The 19,516-nt window shown below is 46.8% G+C and overlaps 1 protein-coding gene across 2 annotated transcripts in view; it reads right to left on the bottom strand.

Moving 5' to 3' along the window:
- The window catches only part of LOC119975522 (ephrin type-B receptor 1), a 657,403-nt gene that overhangs the window by 391,837 nt on the left and 246,050 nt on the right, over positions 1 to 19,516 (bottom strand). For both annotated transcript variants that reach the window (XM_038815308.1, XM_038815309.1), the window contains exon 3: positions 12,791 to 13,472. In XM_038815308.1, the coding sequence (XP_038671236.1) occupies positions 12,791 to 13,472 (682 nt within the window). The remainder of the gene's footprint in view (positions 1 to 12,790; positions 13,473 to 19,516) is intronic.

The raw sequence follows: 19,516 nt of genomic DNA, 5'->3' as shown, positions 1-19,516 counted from the left end.
GACGTGCTTGTTGGGTGAATCTGAAGTCTCCCTCAGTGTACCCAAACAGGCACCGGAGTATGGTGACTAGGGGATTTTCACAGTAAGTTCATTGCAGTGTTAATACAAGCCTAGTTGTGACACTAATAATAATTATTATTATTCACCTCGCTATGGGTGAAAATGGATTGAAAACCTTGGCAATGAGTGCTCCAAACTAACCAGACACAGATGTGGGTGAAGAGGACTTGAGCCAATAATCCAGGGTGACACCTTGTTGCAGCACTGAGGGGATGCTGCATTGTAATCAGGGTGCAATGTTAAACAATCTCTGCCTCAAAAGATGGACATAAAAGGCACTTTACCAATGTTCTGACCAAGCCCACCAAATTAGATTAGCCAATCATTTACCTGGAATATTATTCTGTAAATTACCTGCTTGGCCTGTTGGTAAAACAAGCGTTGCCCTTATTTGGTCCAAGTTCCTGATATCTTCAATATTAATGCAGGCCCTTTAATTCTGTTTTTGGGCTTCAGGAGCACAAAATTCATGTACCCTAATATTTGGGAACAGGAGCAAGGGAGGTGAACTCAAGAGTCTGGACCAGAGGACCTGGCAGCAATACCGTAAGATGCCAATGACCACCCACATGTGGTAGAGTTCAATGAATGCTGACCTCTCTTAACCAGCATACCACCAACATCTCACATGGCTCAATGAACTCCTATCCATCACCCAGCCTCACTCCCTGGCACTTAGTATTCACAACTAACATTCAGATATTCCACCACACTATCACTCACCTTCCAATGCTGTCAGCCTTACACCCACCTCTCACTACATTCATAAACCTCCAATCAGTCATTTTTTTTTTAAATTTAGATTACCTAATTATTTTTTCCAATTAAGGGGCAATTTAGCATGGCCAATCCACCTACTCTGCACATTTTTGGGTTGTCGGGGCGAAACCCACGCAGACACGGGGAGAATGTGCAAACTCCACACAGACAGTGACCCAGAGCCGGGATCGAACCTGGGATCTCAGCACCGTGAGGCGGTTGTGCTAACCACCTCCAATCAGTCATGACAGACACATAGATTTACAATGCAGAAGGAGGCTATTCGGCCCATCGAGTCTGCACTGGCTCTTGGAAAGAGCACCCTACCCAAGCCCACACCTCACCCTATCCCCTTAACCCAGCATCCCCACTTCACCTTTTGGACACTAAGGGCAATTTATCCTGGCAAATCCACCTAACCTGCACATTTTTGGACTGTGGGAGGAAACCGGAGCACCCGGAGGAAACCCACGCAGACACTTGGAGAACGTGCAAACTCCGTACAGGCAGTGACCCAAGCCGCAAATCGAACCTGGGACCCTGGAGCTGTAAAACAACTGTGCTAACCACTGCGCTACCATGCCTACCCGTGCATCACCCAGTGCTGCACAACCACTGACATTCTGCCCTCTCTGTCATGCAGAACACTAGAACACTATAAAGAAGGGACCAGGACAAGAGTGAGAGACAAAGATGCCTCCATAGCCTACAGAGTTGGTTCTCCACATCCTGGAGCTAGCTGTGATGGGCCACACATTAATGTTGCTGGCATTATGGATGAGGATGGCAGCTTCCTTCATAAGACCTTTCTGGTATCTAAGCCCACCTATAATTTGCTATTTGGCATCACAAGCAAACTGCAGATAGTGTGACAATGCATCCTAATGATTCCCATTGCGACATCCTTTTCCTCACAGCAACCTTCCCCTTCTGAGATCAGACACCCAGGAACTGCCAAAGCTAGGTGGTGAAGGATAAAACTGGAACGAATCTTTGCACACTTTAAGAAGTGTGTATTTACAGAGATACACTTTATAAACATACACCTTCTAACTAAACGGTCACAGTTTCAGTCTTTTCTTAACTACACTCTCTGGAATGCAGAAAGATTCAAGATTCTGAAGGGCGTTGACAGGGTAGGCACTATGAGGTTGTTTTCCCTGTCTGGAGAAACAGAACCTTGTGCCAACCATGCTGCCCGTCTAGCTTAAAACCGTCTACACTTTCGGGGTCCATATCCCTCTATTGCCATCCTGTTCATGTATTTGTCATGATGCCTCTTTAACATTACTATCATACCTGCTTCCACCACCTCCTTTGGCAGCGAGTTCCAGGCACCCACTATCCTCTGTGTAAAAACACCTCCCGCGCCCATCTCTTCTCAACTTTGCCCCTCAGACCTTAAACCTGTGTCCCCTAATAATTGACTCTTAAACCCTGGGAAAAAGCTTCTGACTATCCATTCTGTCCATGTCCCCCATAATTTTGTAGACTTCTATCAGATCGCCCCTCAACCTTTCTCATTCCAGTGAGAACAAACCAAATTTATCCAATCTCTCCGCATAGCTAATGCCCTTCATACCAGGCAACATCCTGGTAAACCTCTTCTGTGCCTCCGCATCCTGCTGGGTGTGTGGGGACAAGAATTAAACATTACATTTCAAGTGTTGTGGCAACCAGAATTGAACATTACATATAAAGTGTATGGTCTATTCCGTCTCCTTGTTCTTATGTTCGTATAGGAGCACAAGCGAATCCCCATTTAATTCAAACCACCTGCATATAACTAAATACAATTAATATACAATTAACATGTTCTCTTCTCTCTCATTAAATAAAAATTAAGAATTTGTGTGTGCAATCAACATTTCAAAACAAAATAAATCAAGAACCTCCATAAATTGCACAAAGCATTACCTTGCAAGGCATTCCTCTTGTGGATACGCCCAAAATATTTGTATCCATATTCTTTTTGAAGAACAATCAGACAGTTGATGATTTGAATCCACCCAATTAATTTTAGAGATTCCCTTTTGCTTAAGCGTTTGTATCTAGTCAACAAAGTCAATCCACAACTTTTTCTCACTCACACTATTCTTGGATTTTACTCTACTGAGCATTCAATAACATAAAACATACAGTGCAGAAGGAGGCCATTTGGCCCATCCAATCTACACCAACCCACTTAAACCCTCACTTCCACCCTATCTCCATAACCCAATAACACCTCCGAACCTTTTTGAACACAAAGGGAAATTTAGCCTGGCCAATCCACCTAACCTGCACATCTTTGGACTGTGGGAGGAAACTGGAGCACCCGGAGGAAACCCACACAGACACGAGGAGAACGTGCAGACTCCGCACAGACAATGACCCAGCGGGGAATCGAACCTGGGGCCCTGGCGCTGTGAATACACAGTGCTAACCACTGCACTACTGTTCTGCCCAAGGGAGGAGGCAGGATAGTAGCTCTTAACCCAATGGTAGCACAAGGGGTATACAATGTCAGTAAATCCATTGTACGAGATGATGTTTGAAATATTCCATACATAAAATCACACATCTACTACCTCCACAAGTGTTTCAGCAGCTAAAGAACTTTTAAATACCCATTTTTTTCTTAGCTTCCCACGCTAGGAATAATTTCCAAGTTTATCTGAGCAGAAATATTATGAAATCAACTGCGTTTGAAGAGAAGGAAGATTAGCAGATGAAACATTTTTAAAATAACTAGCTTCATTTTCTTAGCTCCAACTAAGAATGAAAATTTAAGTTTGCATTTATCTGGATTATTTCTTTTAAATGTTTTATTTATCCATAACTATTCTCATCAGAGCTCCCTCCAACCCATTAAAACTAGGATTCAGTCTCAACTCAGTACACAACCAGTTCAACTGATCAATCAAACTTTATGATTAATCTGGCACTTTCTTAGAAAGGTAATCATGTTTTTTGTGATTGAAGCACCACTCGCTAAGTAGAATTGTTGATTTCAAGTTATATATCAAACTTTTTTGAAATTAGCTTAATGATTAAACCAACATATTTTAAAGCTTCACAAGCCTGACTCAAAAAAATTATGCGATTCTAATATTATTGTTTTCATTCTCACATTATGCAGTACCACCCATAAGAAATCATCATGATGCTTGTAAAGTTTCCTTCATGATACCAGTAAAACATCAAAAGCTGTTAAGTGATTTCTGCTGAGAAAAAGAGTAAAACTCCACGATGTTTATAAACATTGCGGTGAGGTTCACAGCAGGGTTTTTGAGATGCATTCAAGTGAGAAGGGAAATAAAAACAAGCAATTCAGACGCTTGGCACTCTGGAAGCTATTAACCTGTCAATCACAGTCCCCTATTAATTGTTTCTTGGGCCATTTATTCAGACCTAATCTTTGTTCCAATTTTGTCTCCAGCTATAATAGTCTAATCTGCTAATCATCCTCATTTGATGATTTGGCTTTATTTATTTCATTGTATTGATGCCAGTATCTGGACCATTTAGAAATCTGGCAAACATTGCGTTGTCTCACCTCACTATAGGAAGGATGTGGAAGCATTGGAAAGGGTACAAAGGAGATTTACCAGGATTCTGCCTGGTCTTGTGAGGAAAGTTTGAGGGAGCTAGGGCTTTTCTCTTTGGAGCGGAGGAGGATGAGAGGCGACTTAATAGAGGTTTATAAGATGATTAGGGGGATAGATAGTGAAGGTTCAGAGACCATTTCTTCAGGTGGATGTAGCTGTTACAAGGGGGCATAACTATGAGATTCAGGGTGGGAGATATAGGAGGGATGTCCGAGGTAGATTCTTTACTCAGAGAGTGGTTAGGGTTTGGAATGGACTGCTTGCTGTGATAGCGGAGTCGGACATTTTAGGAACTTTTAAGTGTTATTGGATAGGCACATGAACACACCAGAATGGCAGGGAGTGGGATAGCTTGATCTTGGTTTCGGACAAGGCTCGGCACAACATCGAGGGCCGAAGGGCCTGTTCTGTGCTGCACAGTTCTACGTTGTATGTTCTATGTCTATTATTTGTTCTGTGAAGATTGAGGGAATTCCTCAGGATTTATTTTTAAGGCAGCTGATGTCTGATCCAATAGGGTCACCTCGGAGAACAAAATAACAGTTGGAACCAATGGTCTGTCCATATTAGACATCTGTAATTATTTCAAAATCTATCAAATTCTGACCGTGCCTCATAAGCATTTAATACATTGTCCGGAATTCTCCATTCTCTGCCGCTGTGATCAGGAATCCCGATCGGGCTGAGAATGGAGCGTCGGCCAAAAAAACAGGATTGGCCCCCGGTGGCAGATCCGTACCCAGTCTCCGCTCCCGCACTGCTGCCTACCCACCATGCGCCGGTGGGAACCTGCAAAGTGCTGGCTTGCATGCATCAGCATGCAATTATTGCTTGGGAGTTCCAATTCCCACCCATTCCCACGTGTTGCTAAGACCTCCACAGCAGGAAATCAACCGGACGGGCTTTGGTGCAAGTCTGGATTGGATTTTGTTTTGGATTGGATTTGTTTATTGTCATGTGTACCGAGGTACAGCGAAAAGTATTTTTCTGCGAGCAGCTCAACAGATCATTAAGTACATGAAATGAAAAGGAAATAAAAGAAAATATATAATAGGGCAACACAAGGTACACAATGTAACTACATGAGCACCGGGGTGTAGTGTTAATGAGGTCAGTCCATAAGAGGGTCGGTTAGGAGTCTGGTAACAGTGGGGAAGAAGCTGTTTTTGAGACTGTTTGTGCGTGTTCTCAGACTTCTGTATCTCCAGCCCAATGGAAGAAGTTGGAAGAGTGAGTAAGCCGAGTGGGAGGAATCTTTGATTATGCTGCCCGCTTTCCCCAGGCAGCGGGAGGTGTAGATGGAGTCAATGGATGGGAGGCAGGTTCGTGTGATGGACTGGGCGGTATTCACGACTCTCTGAAGTTTCTTGCGGTCCTGGGCCGAGCAGTTGCCATACCAAGCTGTGATGCAGCCAGATAGGATGCTTTCTATGGTGCATCTGTAAAAGTTGGAAAGAGTTAATGTGGACATGCTGAATTTCCTTAGTTTCCTGAGGAAGTATAGGCGCTGTTGGTGGTAGCGTCGACGTGGGTGGACCAGGACAGATTTTTGGAGATGTGCACCCCTAGGAATTTGAACCTGCTAACCATCTTCACCTCGGCCCCGTTGATGCTGACAGGGTGTGTACAGTACCAGGGAGTTAGGTGGACTCGGACTGTGGGTGAGGGTTTGACCCTGGGACCCTATCCTGGGATGGGGGTCGTGTGTCTGGACTGCTCCGTCCAGCCTGGGTAACCTGAAGATCATCCTTGGCATGGTGATCTCAGGCAGCCCTCTGTCAACAGCATCCTCTTGATCTGACTTGATGTGGCTTCCTCACCCTGAACTGCTCTACCTGACAGCTGATGAGCAGTCCAGGCAGTTGAGTGAAGAACCAATGCAGGAAGAACCAATACTTTGCCTTTCCTCTCATCTGCTTGCTCAGATATATACCTTTGAAACTGAAGCTTTTCTGAGAAAGTCTTCAACACTTGAAAAGGCTTCAAATCCCTGAGATCCTTTAAAATGCCAAGCATCCATTCAATTTCACAGAGCAGTGCCTTTCACTAGCCTGTGGTTGATAGATTATGGTTCAGACACAACTGCTAGGGGGTTTGTTTATTTATCTTTCCCTTCAGGCTTGACAAATGCATCTGAAATACCCTCCATTGATCCTAACCACAGTGTTTAGGGACACTCTTGTTATGATTGGCAGCTCATGACCATTGCAACAATTCTAAGTGTTTTCTGTAGTTACACAAGAGGAAGTGAAACCACTTAGCATTGTGGAAGTGGTCAAAAGCTGTCAATATTTGTGCTGCGGGGGTGAAGAGGAGAGGGGGGGGGGTCTGCCGTTGGACTTTGGGATCAGAGCCGGTGTTCCAAATGGCAGCTTGAGCCAGTGAGTGATGGGAATCTGACCTGCTTGCTATTCTGTACATATTTGCATGCCAAAGGAGTGTGACTTGCTCCTGGGCACCACTCCTAGCACCAGCGGGGACCAGACCAGAGTTTCCTCTGGCGGGAGCACTTTAGCTCCTGAATGGAGAATTCAGGCCACCATCTTTCTTGTCAATTTCATCCGAGAGTTCTCATAGGAAGTCCAAACCTTCTTCTCCATCTATGCAGTGCATAAAATACATCTAATTTTACTTCTTCAAGGCAGTGAGATGAATAAAGGCACACCTTGTTTGCCAGGTACACAGTGCGGGATTCTCTGTTCTTGTCTGTGGCAGTACCAATTGCGAGCGGGAACAGAGAATTTGACATTCCAATCAAAGCTCCATTCATTTGCAGCGGCATAGGCAAATCCCAGCTGCAAATCAGGACAGAAGATTTCGGCCATACTCTGTGTCCACATATCCACTTAATTCTTCCATTGGGAATATGGTTCAAACTTCAAGAACATCGAAAGGTAATCGTACCCTGACAATTTACACTTGCTTCTTTCCATTTCCCACCATGGCTATGCGGATGGCAGTTTTCTGCCTGAAAAGGTTTTCTTATTTACCAATCTCCACCTTTATTTTAGGCAACCATGCGCTGCCACCATGTAATATTCCAGTAATATTCCAGGAAGCAAGGTGGTGAAGGATAGACCAGGAGCCAATCTTTACCCTCCTTTTAAACATTTATTTACACAGGCACACATTACAAACATCCGAATCGATAAGGACAGTTTCAGTCTGTTCCTATTGATAGGGGTACAGGTGAATGACCAGTTAATACCCAGCATTGCACACTGTAAATATACAATTAACACCACCTGATCATCCTTAACAATCCCAGAAGGAAAAGAGAGAACAAAAGCGCAGCTCTCATCAATAGATTTCATGCTTGCACAGCACCATCCGAATGCAGTAATACATGATTGAATTTTGTCCCATGGCTGCCTGTTTTACTCTTTATGATGAAATAGCAGTAACTGTCGCAGAGATTGCCAAATAAACATTTGTTTACATTCATTCAGGGGATGTGCCCCAGTGGTGAGGACACGGGTTTGATCTCGGCACTGGGCCACTGTCCGTGTGGAGTTTGTACATTCTCCCAGTGTCTGCGTGGGTCTCACCCCACAACCCAAAAAGATGTGCAGGGAAGGTGAATTTGCCATGCGAAATTGCCCCTTAATAGGAAAAAAAACTGTAAATTTTTTTTTTTTTTAATTCAGGGTATGTGCGCCATCCCTTGCTGAGTTAGCATTTATTGTCCATCCCTAAATGTCCCCATGAAAATGGTGGCGAGTTGCCTTCTTGAATCGCTGTTAGAGAGGGAGTTCCAGGATTTTGATCCAGTGGCAGTGAAGGAACGGCGATATATTTCCAAGTCAGGATGGTGAGTGGCTTGGAGGGGAGCTTGCAGGTGTTCCCAGATACCTGGGGCCGGATTCTGCGAAAACCAGCAGGGCGGGCAACTCCGGCGCGAAGGAGTGGCATGAACCACTCCGGCGTCAGGCCGTACCGAAGGTGCGGAATCCTCCCTGTCTTCAGGGGCTACACCAGACACATTGTGGTTTGCGCCACGCCGGCGCAGAAGGGGCATGGCGCCACGCCAACCGGCGCCGAAGGGCCTCCGCCGGCCGGCATGAGTTGGTGCATGCGCGGGTGCCAGCATGCGCTGGCGTCATCCCAGCACATGCGCAGGGGGGTTCATCTCTGCGTCGGCCATCGTGGACTGTTACAGTGGCCGACATGGAGAAATAGAGTGGCCCCACGGCCTGCCCGTGGATCAGTGGGCCCCGATCGCGGGCCAGGCCACCATGAGGGCACCCCCCCGGAGCCAGAACACCCGCATCCCCCAAGGACTCTGGAGGCCACCCGCGGAGACAGGTCACGCCGGTAAGTACCTGTTGTAATTTACGCTGGTGGGAACGGCTGAAAACGAGCGGCTACTTGGCCCATCGCAGGCCAGAGAATCGCCGGGGGGGGGCCCAATCGGCGCAGCGCAAAACCCGCCCCCGCCAAATCCCCAGCGCCGGATTAGCGGGGGTGGGATTCACGCCGCCCCCCCCGGCGATTCTCCGACCTGGCGGGGTGTCAGAGTATCCTGCCTCTGCTGCCCTCGTCCTTCTAGCTGGTAGAGGTTGCAGGTTTGGTGCTGTTGAAGCTGGGCAATCAGTGGAGGCAATGGCGGAGTGGTATTGTCGCTGGACTAGTATTCCAGATTTCCAGGGTAATTCCGGAACCAGGATTCAAACACACCATGGCAGTTGTTGAAACTGAACTCAATAAAAACCTGGAATTAAAAGTCTATTGGTGACCATAAAATCATTGTCGGTTGTCGTGAAAACCCGTCTGGTTCACTATTGTCGTTTACGGGAGGAAATCTGCTGTCCTTACCTGGTCTGGCCTTCATGTGACTGCAGAACAACAGCAATGTGGTTGACTCTTAATTGCCCTCAGTTCATGGCAATTAGGGATGGGCAATAAATGCTGACCCAGACAGTGATGCCCACATCTCATGGACAGGAAGGTATAATAAGTCATCATAAAGGCAAATTAAATGTTGCCCAATATCTCAATTGAAATACAAAAGAAGGGAAGTGATATATTTCCATTGTGCAGAATCTTGATTATACTCCACTGCACTTACAGTAATGATTTATTGATCTTGTGAGCAGAGTAGAGTGATAAGCGGGGCTTAAAAGAGTTAAACCATGAGGACAGTTTGCATATACCTGACCTCTATTCCCTGGTGTTTAGATGGTTGAGTTGTTCGGTGTCTGAAATGATAAAAGGATTTAATCGGTAGAAACAGTACTACAATATCCTCTGGTGGGGAAATCCAGGATGACGAAGGCCGAACCTTAGAATTAGAGCCAGTTCATTCAGCAGCGATGTCAGGAAACACTTTCCATACAACGTAGCGAAAATCTGGAACTCTCTCCCGCTGGATGCTGGGAACAATTGTAGCTTTTGTACGCTGGGATTTTCCAGTCCCCTCAGGGTGGAATCGGCCGCAGGGGATTCGGCAGCCCAGCCTAAATACTAAAGCCCGTTCATGGACCAGACCATTCCGGTGATAGGCGGGGCCTGGAAATCTCACCGATAGATTGAGATCAATAGGTTTTTGTTTAGTGAGGATATCAAGGGGTATTGATGAAAGGGGGATAAAAATTTTGAGGTCAGAAATGATCTAATAGAATGACAGAACAAGCTCGAGGGGCTGAATGGTCCCTTCAGATCCGATGACCTTTTCCCTCTAATATTTATGACTCATTCTAATTCCTTCACCTTTGTGCCCCCTCCACACCTCCATAAAAAGAATTAGCTCAGGGTCACTTTGAAAGCAAGCTCAGGTATGTTAATTGAGGTTGATGGCATGTTATGTACTTAAAACATTAAACTTTGCACTTTCAAATCAACAAGCCCGACACACTACGGTGCTCATAGGCGCCATTCATTTGCTGTGTTTAAAATCACAACATGTTGATTACATGCCAGAGACAGATCCTATTTGCATTCGGAGAGAGGTGGGGGTGGGGGATGTGAAAATGGCTTCACTGGGGCTTAGCATGCTGATAAAAACCCATGTCAAAATGGCTCACAGAATGCTCTTAAAGCAAGTCTGTCAGCCAGAGGGCATAATTACAGTATGTGATAACTGTCAAGTCAACTGAAAGGTACAAAGACTTTCTGTCTGGTAAGTGAATGCATAAAAAAGCAATACTTGCATAACTGTGTGCAAGTTGACAAGTGTAAAAAGAGCTGAACAGCATAATAACAGATTCATCGCTTTGCCTCATTCTGTGTACAAGATTGACTTTAGCCTAATTTAGTCTTTGAATTTACCCAACATATGCAGGCAGTGATATTTTAGTTCAGAATTGCTACCATTTACTCCTTTCCTTTTAGTGTGACTGTACCTTACTGTTGGTTGAATAATTTCCCAATACTGTTTCAAAGTCTTGCACAAAATAACACAAACATAATTCTATTCCATCGTCAGAAGCTTTTTTCCCCAGAGTGGAAGAGTCAATTACTTAGAGGACATAGGTTTAAAGTGCAAGGGTAAAGTTTAGAGGAGATGTGCGAGGGAAGTCTTTCACACAGGGTAGTGCCTGGAACTCGCTGCCGGAGGAGATGGTAGCAACAGGTACAATAGTGTCGTTTAAGGGGAGTCTTCACAAATACATGAATCGGACGGGAATAGAGGGATATGGACCCCAGAGGTGTAGCAGGTTTTAGGTTAGATGGGCAGGCTTGGAGGACTGAAGGGCCCATTCCTGTGAAGCACTTTTCTTTGTTCTTTGTACATTAGATGAGCAGGTTTAGTGCCATCACAATGAAACACATATAACTGGGAATGTAATATTGGTTGGGCTCTTTCAACAGGGCTGGTAGGTTCCGGACACCAAGGGTAGCACGGTAGCACTGTGGTTAGCACTATTGCTTCACAGCAGTAGGGACCAAGGTTTGATTCCCGAATTTGGGTCATTATTTGTGCGGAGTCTGCATGTTTTCCCCATGTCTGCATTGGTTTCCTCTGGGTGCTCTGGTTTCCACCCGCAAGTCCTGAAAGACGTGCTTGTTAGGTGAATTAGACATTCTGAATTCTCCCTCAGTGTACCTGAACAAGTGCCAGAGTGTGGTGACTGGGGACTTTTCACAGTAATTTCATTGCAGTGTTAATGTAAGCCTACTTGTGACACTAATAAAAATAATAATAATTATTATTATTAAAAACTCCCTTTGCATTAATAATTAATATTATTTCCAATTAATGAAAGAATTCTTGGCCTGGCAGAGATTCAACTTTGACCAAGGTACAATCATGATATTTGACTTACACCATACAAAAATGTGACCATACCAGGGAAGGCGGAACGAAAAATGTCATGAGCAATTTGTATTTCTTCCGAGAAATGTTGACAAGTCACTTTAAAAAAAAAATTAAGAGTACCCAATTCATTTTTTCCAGCTAAGAGGCAACTTAGCGTGTTCAATCCACCTACCCTGGAAAACTTTGGGTTTGGAGGCAGGTGGGGAGAAACAAAGGGGGTATGCACACAGAATGATGTGCCACACTTCCTTCCCACCTTATTTATCAGTTTGCTTAAAAAATAGCCCTTTCTCTCCTGCCCGCCTGTTCATGCTAATATTGTCATGGCAAGGGCAGCATAATATTTGGGTCAATTGGCTTGTTAACAAGCTCAGTCGCCCATTGATTCTTTGTTTCAAAATGGTGGGCGTGCTGCTGATTTCAACACTTGCTTGCCGACTGTATTATGGGCACTGGGTTGGGAGTGGGCAGGTAAGTGGTGAGCGAGTCACCCATCATACGTTATATGTCTCCTGTTGAGTTTGTGCAATTGGGGTGGGGTTAGGGGGGGGGGTTGTTAGTGATATATCCAGACCTATTTGTGAGACCATAATCTTTTTATAATTTTCCAAAGGGTTTGCTGTTTCTTTGTAAGATGCAGTGTACTGACATATGGCTGCAATATAAACACATGGTAGTGTTCTATCGCATGCTAAAATAATGGTGCTGTATGAGTCACAGGGTAGAATAACAATGGATGAAATATATATATTTTGAACATACACAATGTACGTTAAATATATGCACAGTGCATGGCGGGGGCTGGTGTGCAGCTGTGCTTCAATGCGCCTGATCGTTACTTCCACCCCACAATCTGGTCTATCTGGTATTCTCAGGATGGCTATTCTGAAACACACTATTGAGTGCCGTCAAGTACAATGGCTCTGCCCTACTGGCTCCTTGCCAACTATGAAGATAGCTGTTGTCAAAATAAAGCAACAGGTAAACGATCTTTTCCCCTATGAGATCAAATTAACAATGTGCCAAAACACCGAAGGGGGCAGACAAAGTTTTCAAAAGGAAACATGTATGTTAATGTTCGCTGTTATCCCCATTGTCTCATAAATGCGTGTCATAGTCTTACCTCTGCAAGCCATTGCCTTTTCTGGCTCGTAGCCTGCCTTACAGGTGCAGCTCCCGATTGGCACCATCCATTCTCCATCACCATTGCAGTAGAGTTTAATCGGCACATCAACCTCCTTTGCATTCTGCACACAGGTGCCCATGGCGATGACCAGTGAGGTACTCTCTGTGCCCGTCATGGTCTCAGCGAAGGTAGCGTAGTTCTGAATGACTCTTGGGCATTTCTTGAAAAAGACCCGGACGGAGAGCAGGGACATGCAGGCACCATAGTCTTGAAAGGCCAGGTAAAAGCCATTCTTGCTCAGAGGTCCAAAGCTGCGGATTTCAGTGTTAACCTTCATCAGCCTGCCGCCAAAGTCCACCTGGGAGAAGCTTTCATCCGCAGCAATGGTGTCCACCTTGAGGTACGGCATGTCGGCCCACAGTGCTGTGCCTTGGACGTTCAGACCAGAGTCAGTCTCATAGTAATACAAATTGAATGTTTCTTTGCAGGAGCCTGGGACATTAGGTATGCTGCTGCAATCACGCACAGTAAATCTCATCTCCACGTAAATGCGCTGGGCACCCTTGCGGTTGACAAAGGTGGTCCACAGCCAATTATTTTGGTTGGATTCAAAGACATTGCAGACCTGATAGGTACGGATGGTATTGAGGTTTTCATCATAGCCGCTCACCTCTTCCCACTGCAAGGAAACAAAAAGAAAAGACAAGATGAGACGTCACCAAGTCAGTAGAGTCACGGTCAGGTTTAGAGCTTCCTCATGTCTACATGACTAGTGTAAAATATTCTGCACTGAGTACTGAGACACAGACTATCTAAAATGTCAACCTTTTATTCAGGGACCACTCAGAAATAGATTCTCCCATGGGAATGTTACGATCAGTTTCTGTAAAGGGTGATTCTTACTATTCAATTTTCTGTTTTCTTCTCCAAAATTAGCAGCAACTTGTACTCAATATATTACTTTTGCGATGAATGTCACACTGACCACAGAGTTGGATCAAATAAAAAAAGCTTTTGTAAGAATTAAAGAGTTGAAGCTGGTGCATAGAGTGTCGATCACAAGTAAAAATAATATCAATGTAATACAAGTATCTTTCAGAATCCATAATACATGTTGAAAAAGAAACATACCTCGGCCTTAGACTAATTACACTGTCTCAAACAATCAAAGTATATGAAGGGCATAAATTATAAGGACCTTGACAAACATAAATCCTTTTGAATTAGGCAAATGCAGCCAAAGGAAAGAGGCCCATAAGAGATAACAGAATAGAATCATTTCTCAAGTAACCTTTCTGTTCGGCCATCTGTAAAAACTGTTGACACTCAAACCGTTATTAAAAGAAAGATCAATAGCCTTCTGAAGACGGATTGTCAGGAAGAACAAATAAAACTGCAAACATAACTGGTTAACTTTGTAATAACATGATATAGATTGCTTACTATAGAGATAAGGAACATGAGGCTATTATAGAGATGGGAAGGAAAACATATAAGGGACAGATTTGGATGAACCGATACTCCTTTCCTGCAGCTCTCAGGGAAGGGGAGAGCAGGGAGTCAAATTTCTGTTCCCTGCCTGTTTCGTCAAACAAGTCTCTCGAGACTTTTGTGAGTATGTGTTCATTTCTCTTGTAAGGAACGTCGTTTAAATCCTTGCCTGACCCTTGTTTCCCTTCTAATTTCTGTTATGCTGGATTCCACATTTTGGTTTTAGGCTGAAGTACCCCCCCATCTAATGTGCCATTTGAACTGGCCCAAGCACTCCCCTCGGACCAATGTGCTATTTGGAGTGGTCCAGTGGTGCCATTTTTATGGACTTGGTTAGCAGCCAATCAACTGTTCTGAAATTCTGGGACTTGTTCAGTTTTTGATTTTAATTGGTAGAGTGCTTCAGAGGTTTCTGGGATGAAGGAGTGAAGGTTCCATTTTAAAATTCAAGTCTGCCTATACCTGCACAGGAGCAGGAACAGGTTTAACTCTCTCCCTATCAGATCTTTGCCTGGTGATTTAAATGCTTTTCAACCAGCCTGTGAAGATTCCACTCCTGATTAAGAGGTTGGGAAGCTAAATCAGATCTCTCTCTCACATCTGATGACGTGTCTAAATAGCTTCCTCTTTCTGCACAGCTATGAGCCATTGGCAAAGTCATTTCTATTCCGATTAGGCAATTGTGAAGCCAGAGCTCTGAATTCTCTCTCACTTGTTGGATTCTTCTTGAAGGTTCAAGAAAAATACCCTTCTCTCTGCAGTCAGATTAATCTGCAGGAGGACCAGTCCGGCACCACCTGTAGGCAGAGGGGCTATTTGAAGACCCATTTAAAACTCTCATGTTGAGAAACTCTAGATTTAACTCAGTGAGACTGATAGTCCATCTGTTGGATGGAAGTCAGAATTGAACAGACTTGAGGGGGATCTTCTGTATGAAAGCTCAGCTCAGTAGAAGTGAAGGTGACTCCCCAGAGGAAGTCTGACTGTTGAGGGTTCTAATTGAAGATTCAGCCAGATGCTCTGATCCAATCAATGGATTTCAACACTGTCCAAAAACACTATTAAAATTGTTTTAGTTGCAGATACTTTTGGATATCCATGCCATCTTCCTCTTAATAATGGTAAACTGTTCATAGATTTACCTTTTGTGGACTAACTGATTTTACTTTAAAATGTTTATAATAATACCCCACTAAAATAACTATGTGTTGTGTAAGATTAAAATTCCTGGACATTCATAAAGATATCCTAAGTGACAAGGATTCATACTGAAAAAGTAATGATTTAGTATTGAAGATTCCCCCACCAGAACCTAACTGAAAGCTACTCAACAAATGTTAAAGCTGAAAGTGTAATCTCCTTCCAGTGAGAGCTGTTCTGTTTTGTATGGGAAGATAACATTCCCTCTTTCGGTGGCTTCGTCAGAAGCAGACTATTGAGATGAATTGTTTGGGTCAGAAATCTTAAATCATTTGCAGCTGTCACATATTAAAACAGGAGTGCTATCAGGCAAAACTTAGCATCTGAGCTGCACACAGGAATAGGTGGCCAAAACCTTGGTGAAAGAAGCAAATTTTAGAGAATGCCTTCATGAGAGGTGAAGGAGGTTTAAGGAGGGAAATTTAGTGCTTCAGGCCAAGGAAGTTGAAGGCACAGCTCGGATGATAGGTATTTTGGATTGCTGGAGGGCTGGAATTGGTTACAGGGATAGGGAAGGATGAGAACTGGACAAGTGGCTTTTAACTACGGTTTTGGAATTAAAATTCCCAGATACCCTCAGGCTCGAAGCTTGGTTAGCGAGTGCAAGTTGCATTCACTCGCCTGAAATCTGGCTAGAACACAAGGGGCAAATTGAGTGATGAAGGGAGAATGCTGGAAATTTTCAGCAGGTTATGGCAACCTGAGAAGAGAAATACATTTCCTGTTTCAAGCCTGTGATCTTCATTCAGAACTGGGCTAGGGTTAGCGATGTGATGGATCTCAGGAAAGGGTGGGTGGGGCGAGGACAGATCTGTGATCGGGTGAAAGGCAGGATGGATTGAATGACAGAAAATGTTAATCCAGGCTTCCGGTTGCGGCTATGACCAGCTAAGTCGCACGTTTGGCTGCTCCTGTTAGGAAGGTGTTTTCGGGCCGATTGGAGGGCCCCTAACGGCGCTGGAACGGCAATTCCCGGTGGGGGAAGGTTCCCAGAGGAGAACCCCGAAAAATTTATGGTCGTCACCCGAAGTGGGGCAGGAAAAAAAGCGGCAGCAGCTCCCCGAAAAAAGCGGGGGAAGAAATCCAAAATGGCGGCCGGCGGCGCACCCGAGGACTGGAGGAAATGGGCGGAGGAGCAGCAGGCCGCTCTCCTGCGCTTTTTCACGGAGCTGAAAGTGGAGCTGCTGGAGTCGATGAACGCGACGACCACCAGGCTGATGGGGGCACAGGCGACCCAAAAGGCGTCAATTCGGGAGCTGCAGCAGGAGATGACTGTGAGGGAGGAGGAGGCCACGGTCCTCGTGGGAAAGGTGGAGGTGCACGAGGCACTCCACCTGAGATGGCAAAACCGATTGGAGGAGATGGATACCCGCATGAGGCGGAAAAAACCTGAGGATCCTGGGCCTGGCAGAAGGGCTGGAGGGGTCGGACCTCCAGGGGTATGTGGCAGAAATGCTGGGCTCACTGATGGGGGCAGGGGCCGTCCCTTCGCCCCTGGAATTGGAGGAGGCCTACAGAGTAATGGCCAGGAAGCCAAGAGCAAACGAACCCCCGAGGGCGGTGCTGGTTCGGTTCCAGCGATTCAGTGACCGGGAGAGAGTGCTGAGGTGGGCCAAGAGAGAGAGGAGCAGCAAATGGGAGAACTCGACGGTGAGGATCTTTCAAGACTGGAGTGCGGAGGTGGCAAAGCGGCGGGCCCGGTTCAACCAGACGAAGGCGGTGCTGCATGCCAAGAGAATCAGATTCTGGATGCTGCAGCCAGCGCGCTTGTGGGTGACCTATAAGGACCAGCACCATTATTTCGAGTCCCCGGAGGAGGCGTAGGCCTTTGTCCAGGAAGAAAAGCTGGACTCGAACTAGAACCAGGGGATACTTGGCGGTCGTTGCCGCTCTGGTACTTTAAGCTGGACACGTGGCTTTCTTTTGGTTGGATTTTCACTTGGCCGTATTTTTGGACCCTTTTTGTTCTCTATACCAGTTTTTTCTCTCTTTTTTCTGTTATTTATAATGTTATGTTGGGAGGGCGGGGTGGGGGGGGAGTGCCGGGGGCATGTGTTTCTTGTGGGGTTTTTGGTTGTTTTGTATTTATCGGTGTGAGATCGGGGACGGGGGTGGAACTGAAGATGGAGGGGTGGGGAGGGGCAGGGCGAAAGCGCGGGCTTTCCTCTGGTTTCCCGCGCACGGGGCAGAGGAGGGAGGGGGGTGGGAGTAAGGGGCGTGGTCAGCAATGGCTCCCTTTCCCGCGCTGGAGCGGGGTCAAGGAGGGGTGGTAAGGGGGGGGACGTCCCCCATGCCGGGAGGAGCCGGAGTGTGGCAGGGGCAGCCGGGTCAGCGTAAACCAGCTGACTTACGGAAGTACTATGGAGGGTGCATCGCGGCTAGGAAGGGTCCTAGCCTGGGGGGGGAGGGGGGTGGGGGGGGGGGGGGGGAGGGGGAGGGGGGAGGGGGGGGGGGGGCCACTGGGTTGCTGCTGAAAAGGCCAGGGAGGAGAAGTTGAGGACTGGAGGGGTGGGGGGGGGGGGGCGCCATCGCCATGGGGAGCGGGTCAGAAGGGGAGGGCTGACTCGGGGCGAGCAGGGGACAGGATATGGCTAGTCGGCAGGGGAAAGGGGCGGGCTGTCCTTCGACCCGGCTGATCACTTGGAATGTGAGGGGGCTGAATGGGCCGGTCAAGAGAACGAGAGTAATCTCGCATTTGAAGGGACTGAAGGCGGATGTAGCAATGCTACAAGAGACCCATTTAAAGGTGGCGGACCAGGTCCGCCTGAGAAGGGGGTGGGTGGGACAGGTGTTCCACTCAGGACTGGACGTAAAGAACCGGGGGGTGGCGATCCTGGTAGGGAAGTGGGTGTCGTTCGTGGCGGCGGAGGTGGTGGCGGACAAAGAGGGTAGATATGTCATGGTGAAGGGTAGGCTGCAGGGGGAGAAAGTGGTGTTGGTTAACGTGTATGCCCCGAACTGGGACGACGCTGGCTTCATGAGGCGCCTACTGGGCCTCATTCCGGACCTGGAGGCAGGGGGCCTGATCATGGGGGGGGACTTCAACACAGTGCTGGACCCCGTGTTGGACAGATCGAGTTCAAGGACGAGTAGGAGGCCGGCAGCGGCAGAAGTGATGAAGGGGTTTATGGAGCAGATGGGAGGGGTGGACCCCTGGAGGTTTGGGAGGCCGAGGGCGAGGGGGTATTCCTTTTTCTCCCATGTCCACAGAGTCTATTCTAGAATTGACTTTTTTGTTTTGAGCAGGGGACTGATCCCGCAAGTACGGGAAGTGGAGTACTCGGCCATAGCGGTCTCAGACCACGCGCCACACTGGGTAGATTTGGAAATGGGGGAGGTGCGAGACCAGCGTCCGCTGTGGCGCCTGGATGTGGGGTTGCTGGCGGATGAGGAGGTGTATAAGAGGGTCCGGAAGAGCATTGAAAGGTATCTGGACATTAATGACACGGGGGAGGTGCAGGTGGGGATGGTATGGGAGGCCCTGAAGGCAGTGATCCGGGGGGAGCTGATCTCCATACGGGCACATAGGGAAAGGAGGGAGAGGCAGGAGAGCTTCTGGACGTGGATAGGAAATATGCGGAGACACCAGAGGAGGGGCTGCTGGGGGAACGGCGTAGTTTGCAGGCTAAGTTTGACCTGTTGACCACCAGAAAGGCGGAGACACAGTGGAGAAGGGCGCAGGGCGCGATTTATGAGTATGGGGAGAAGGCGAGTAGGATGTTGGCGCATCAGCTCCGCAAGCGGGATGCGGCTAGAGAAATTGGGGGAGTGAGGGAGAGGGGTGGGAACATAGTGCAGAAGGGGCCAGAAGTAAATGGGGTTTTCAGAGACTTCTATAAGGAGCTGTATCGGTCAGAGCCGCCGACGAGGGGAGGGGGGATGGAGGGCTTCTTGAACAAACTGAGGTTCCCCAAGGTCCAAGAGGAGCTGGTAGAGGGGCTGGGGGCGCAGATAGGGTTAGAGGAGCTAGTCAAGGGGATTGGGCATATGCAGTCGGGGAAGGCGCCGGGGCCAGACGGGTTCCCGGTGGAA

The sequence above is a fragment of the Scyliorhinus canicula genome, chromosome 13 (genome assembly GCF_902713615.1).
Source record: "Scyliorhinus canicula chromosome 13, sScyCan1.1, whole genome shotgun sequence".
Classification (NCBI taxonomy): domain Eukaryota; kingdom Metazoa; phylum Chordata; class Chondrichthyes; order Carcharhiniformes; family Scyliorhinidae; genus Scyliorhinus; species Scyliorhinus canicula.
The sequence above is the reverse complement of the archived record's forward strand: the minus strand, read 5'-3'. Positions and strand labels throughout refer to the sequence as shown.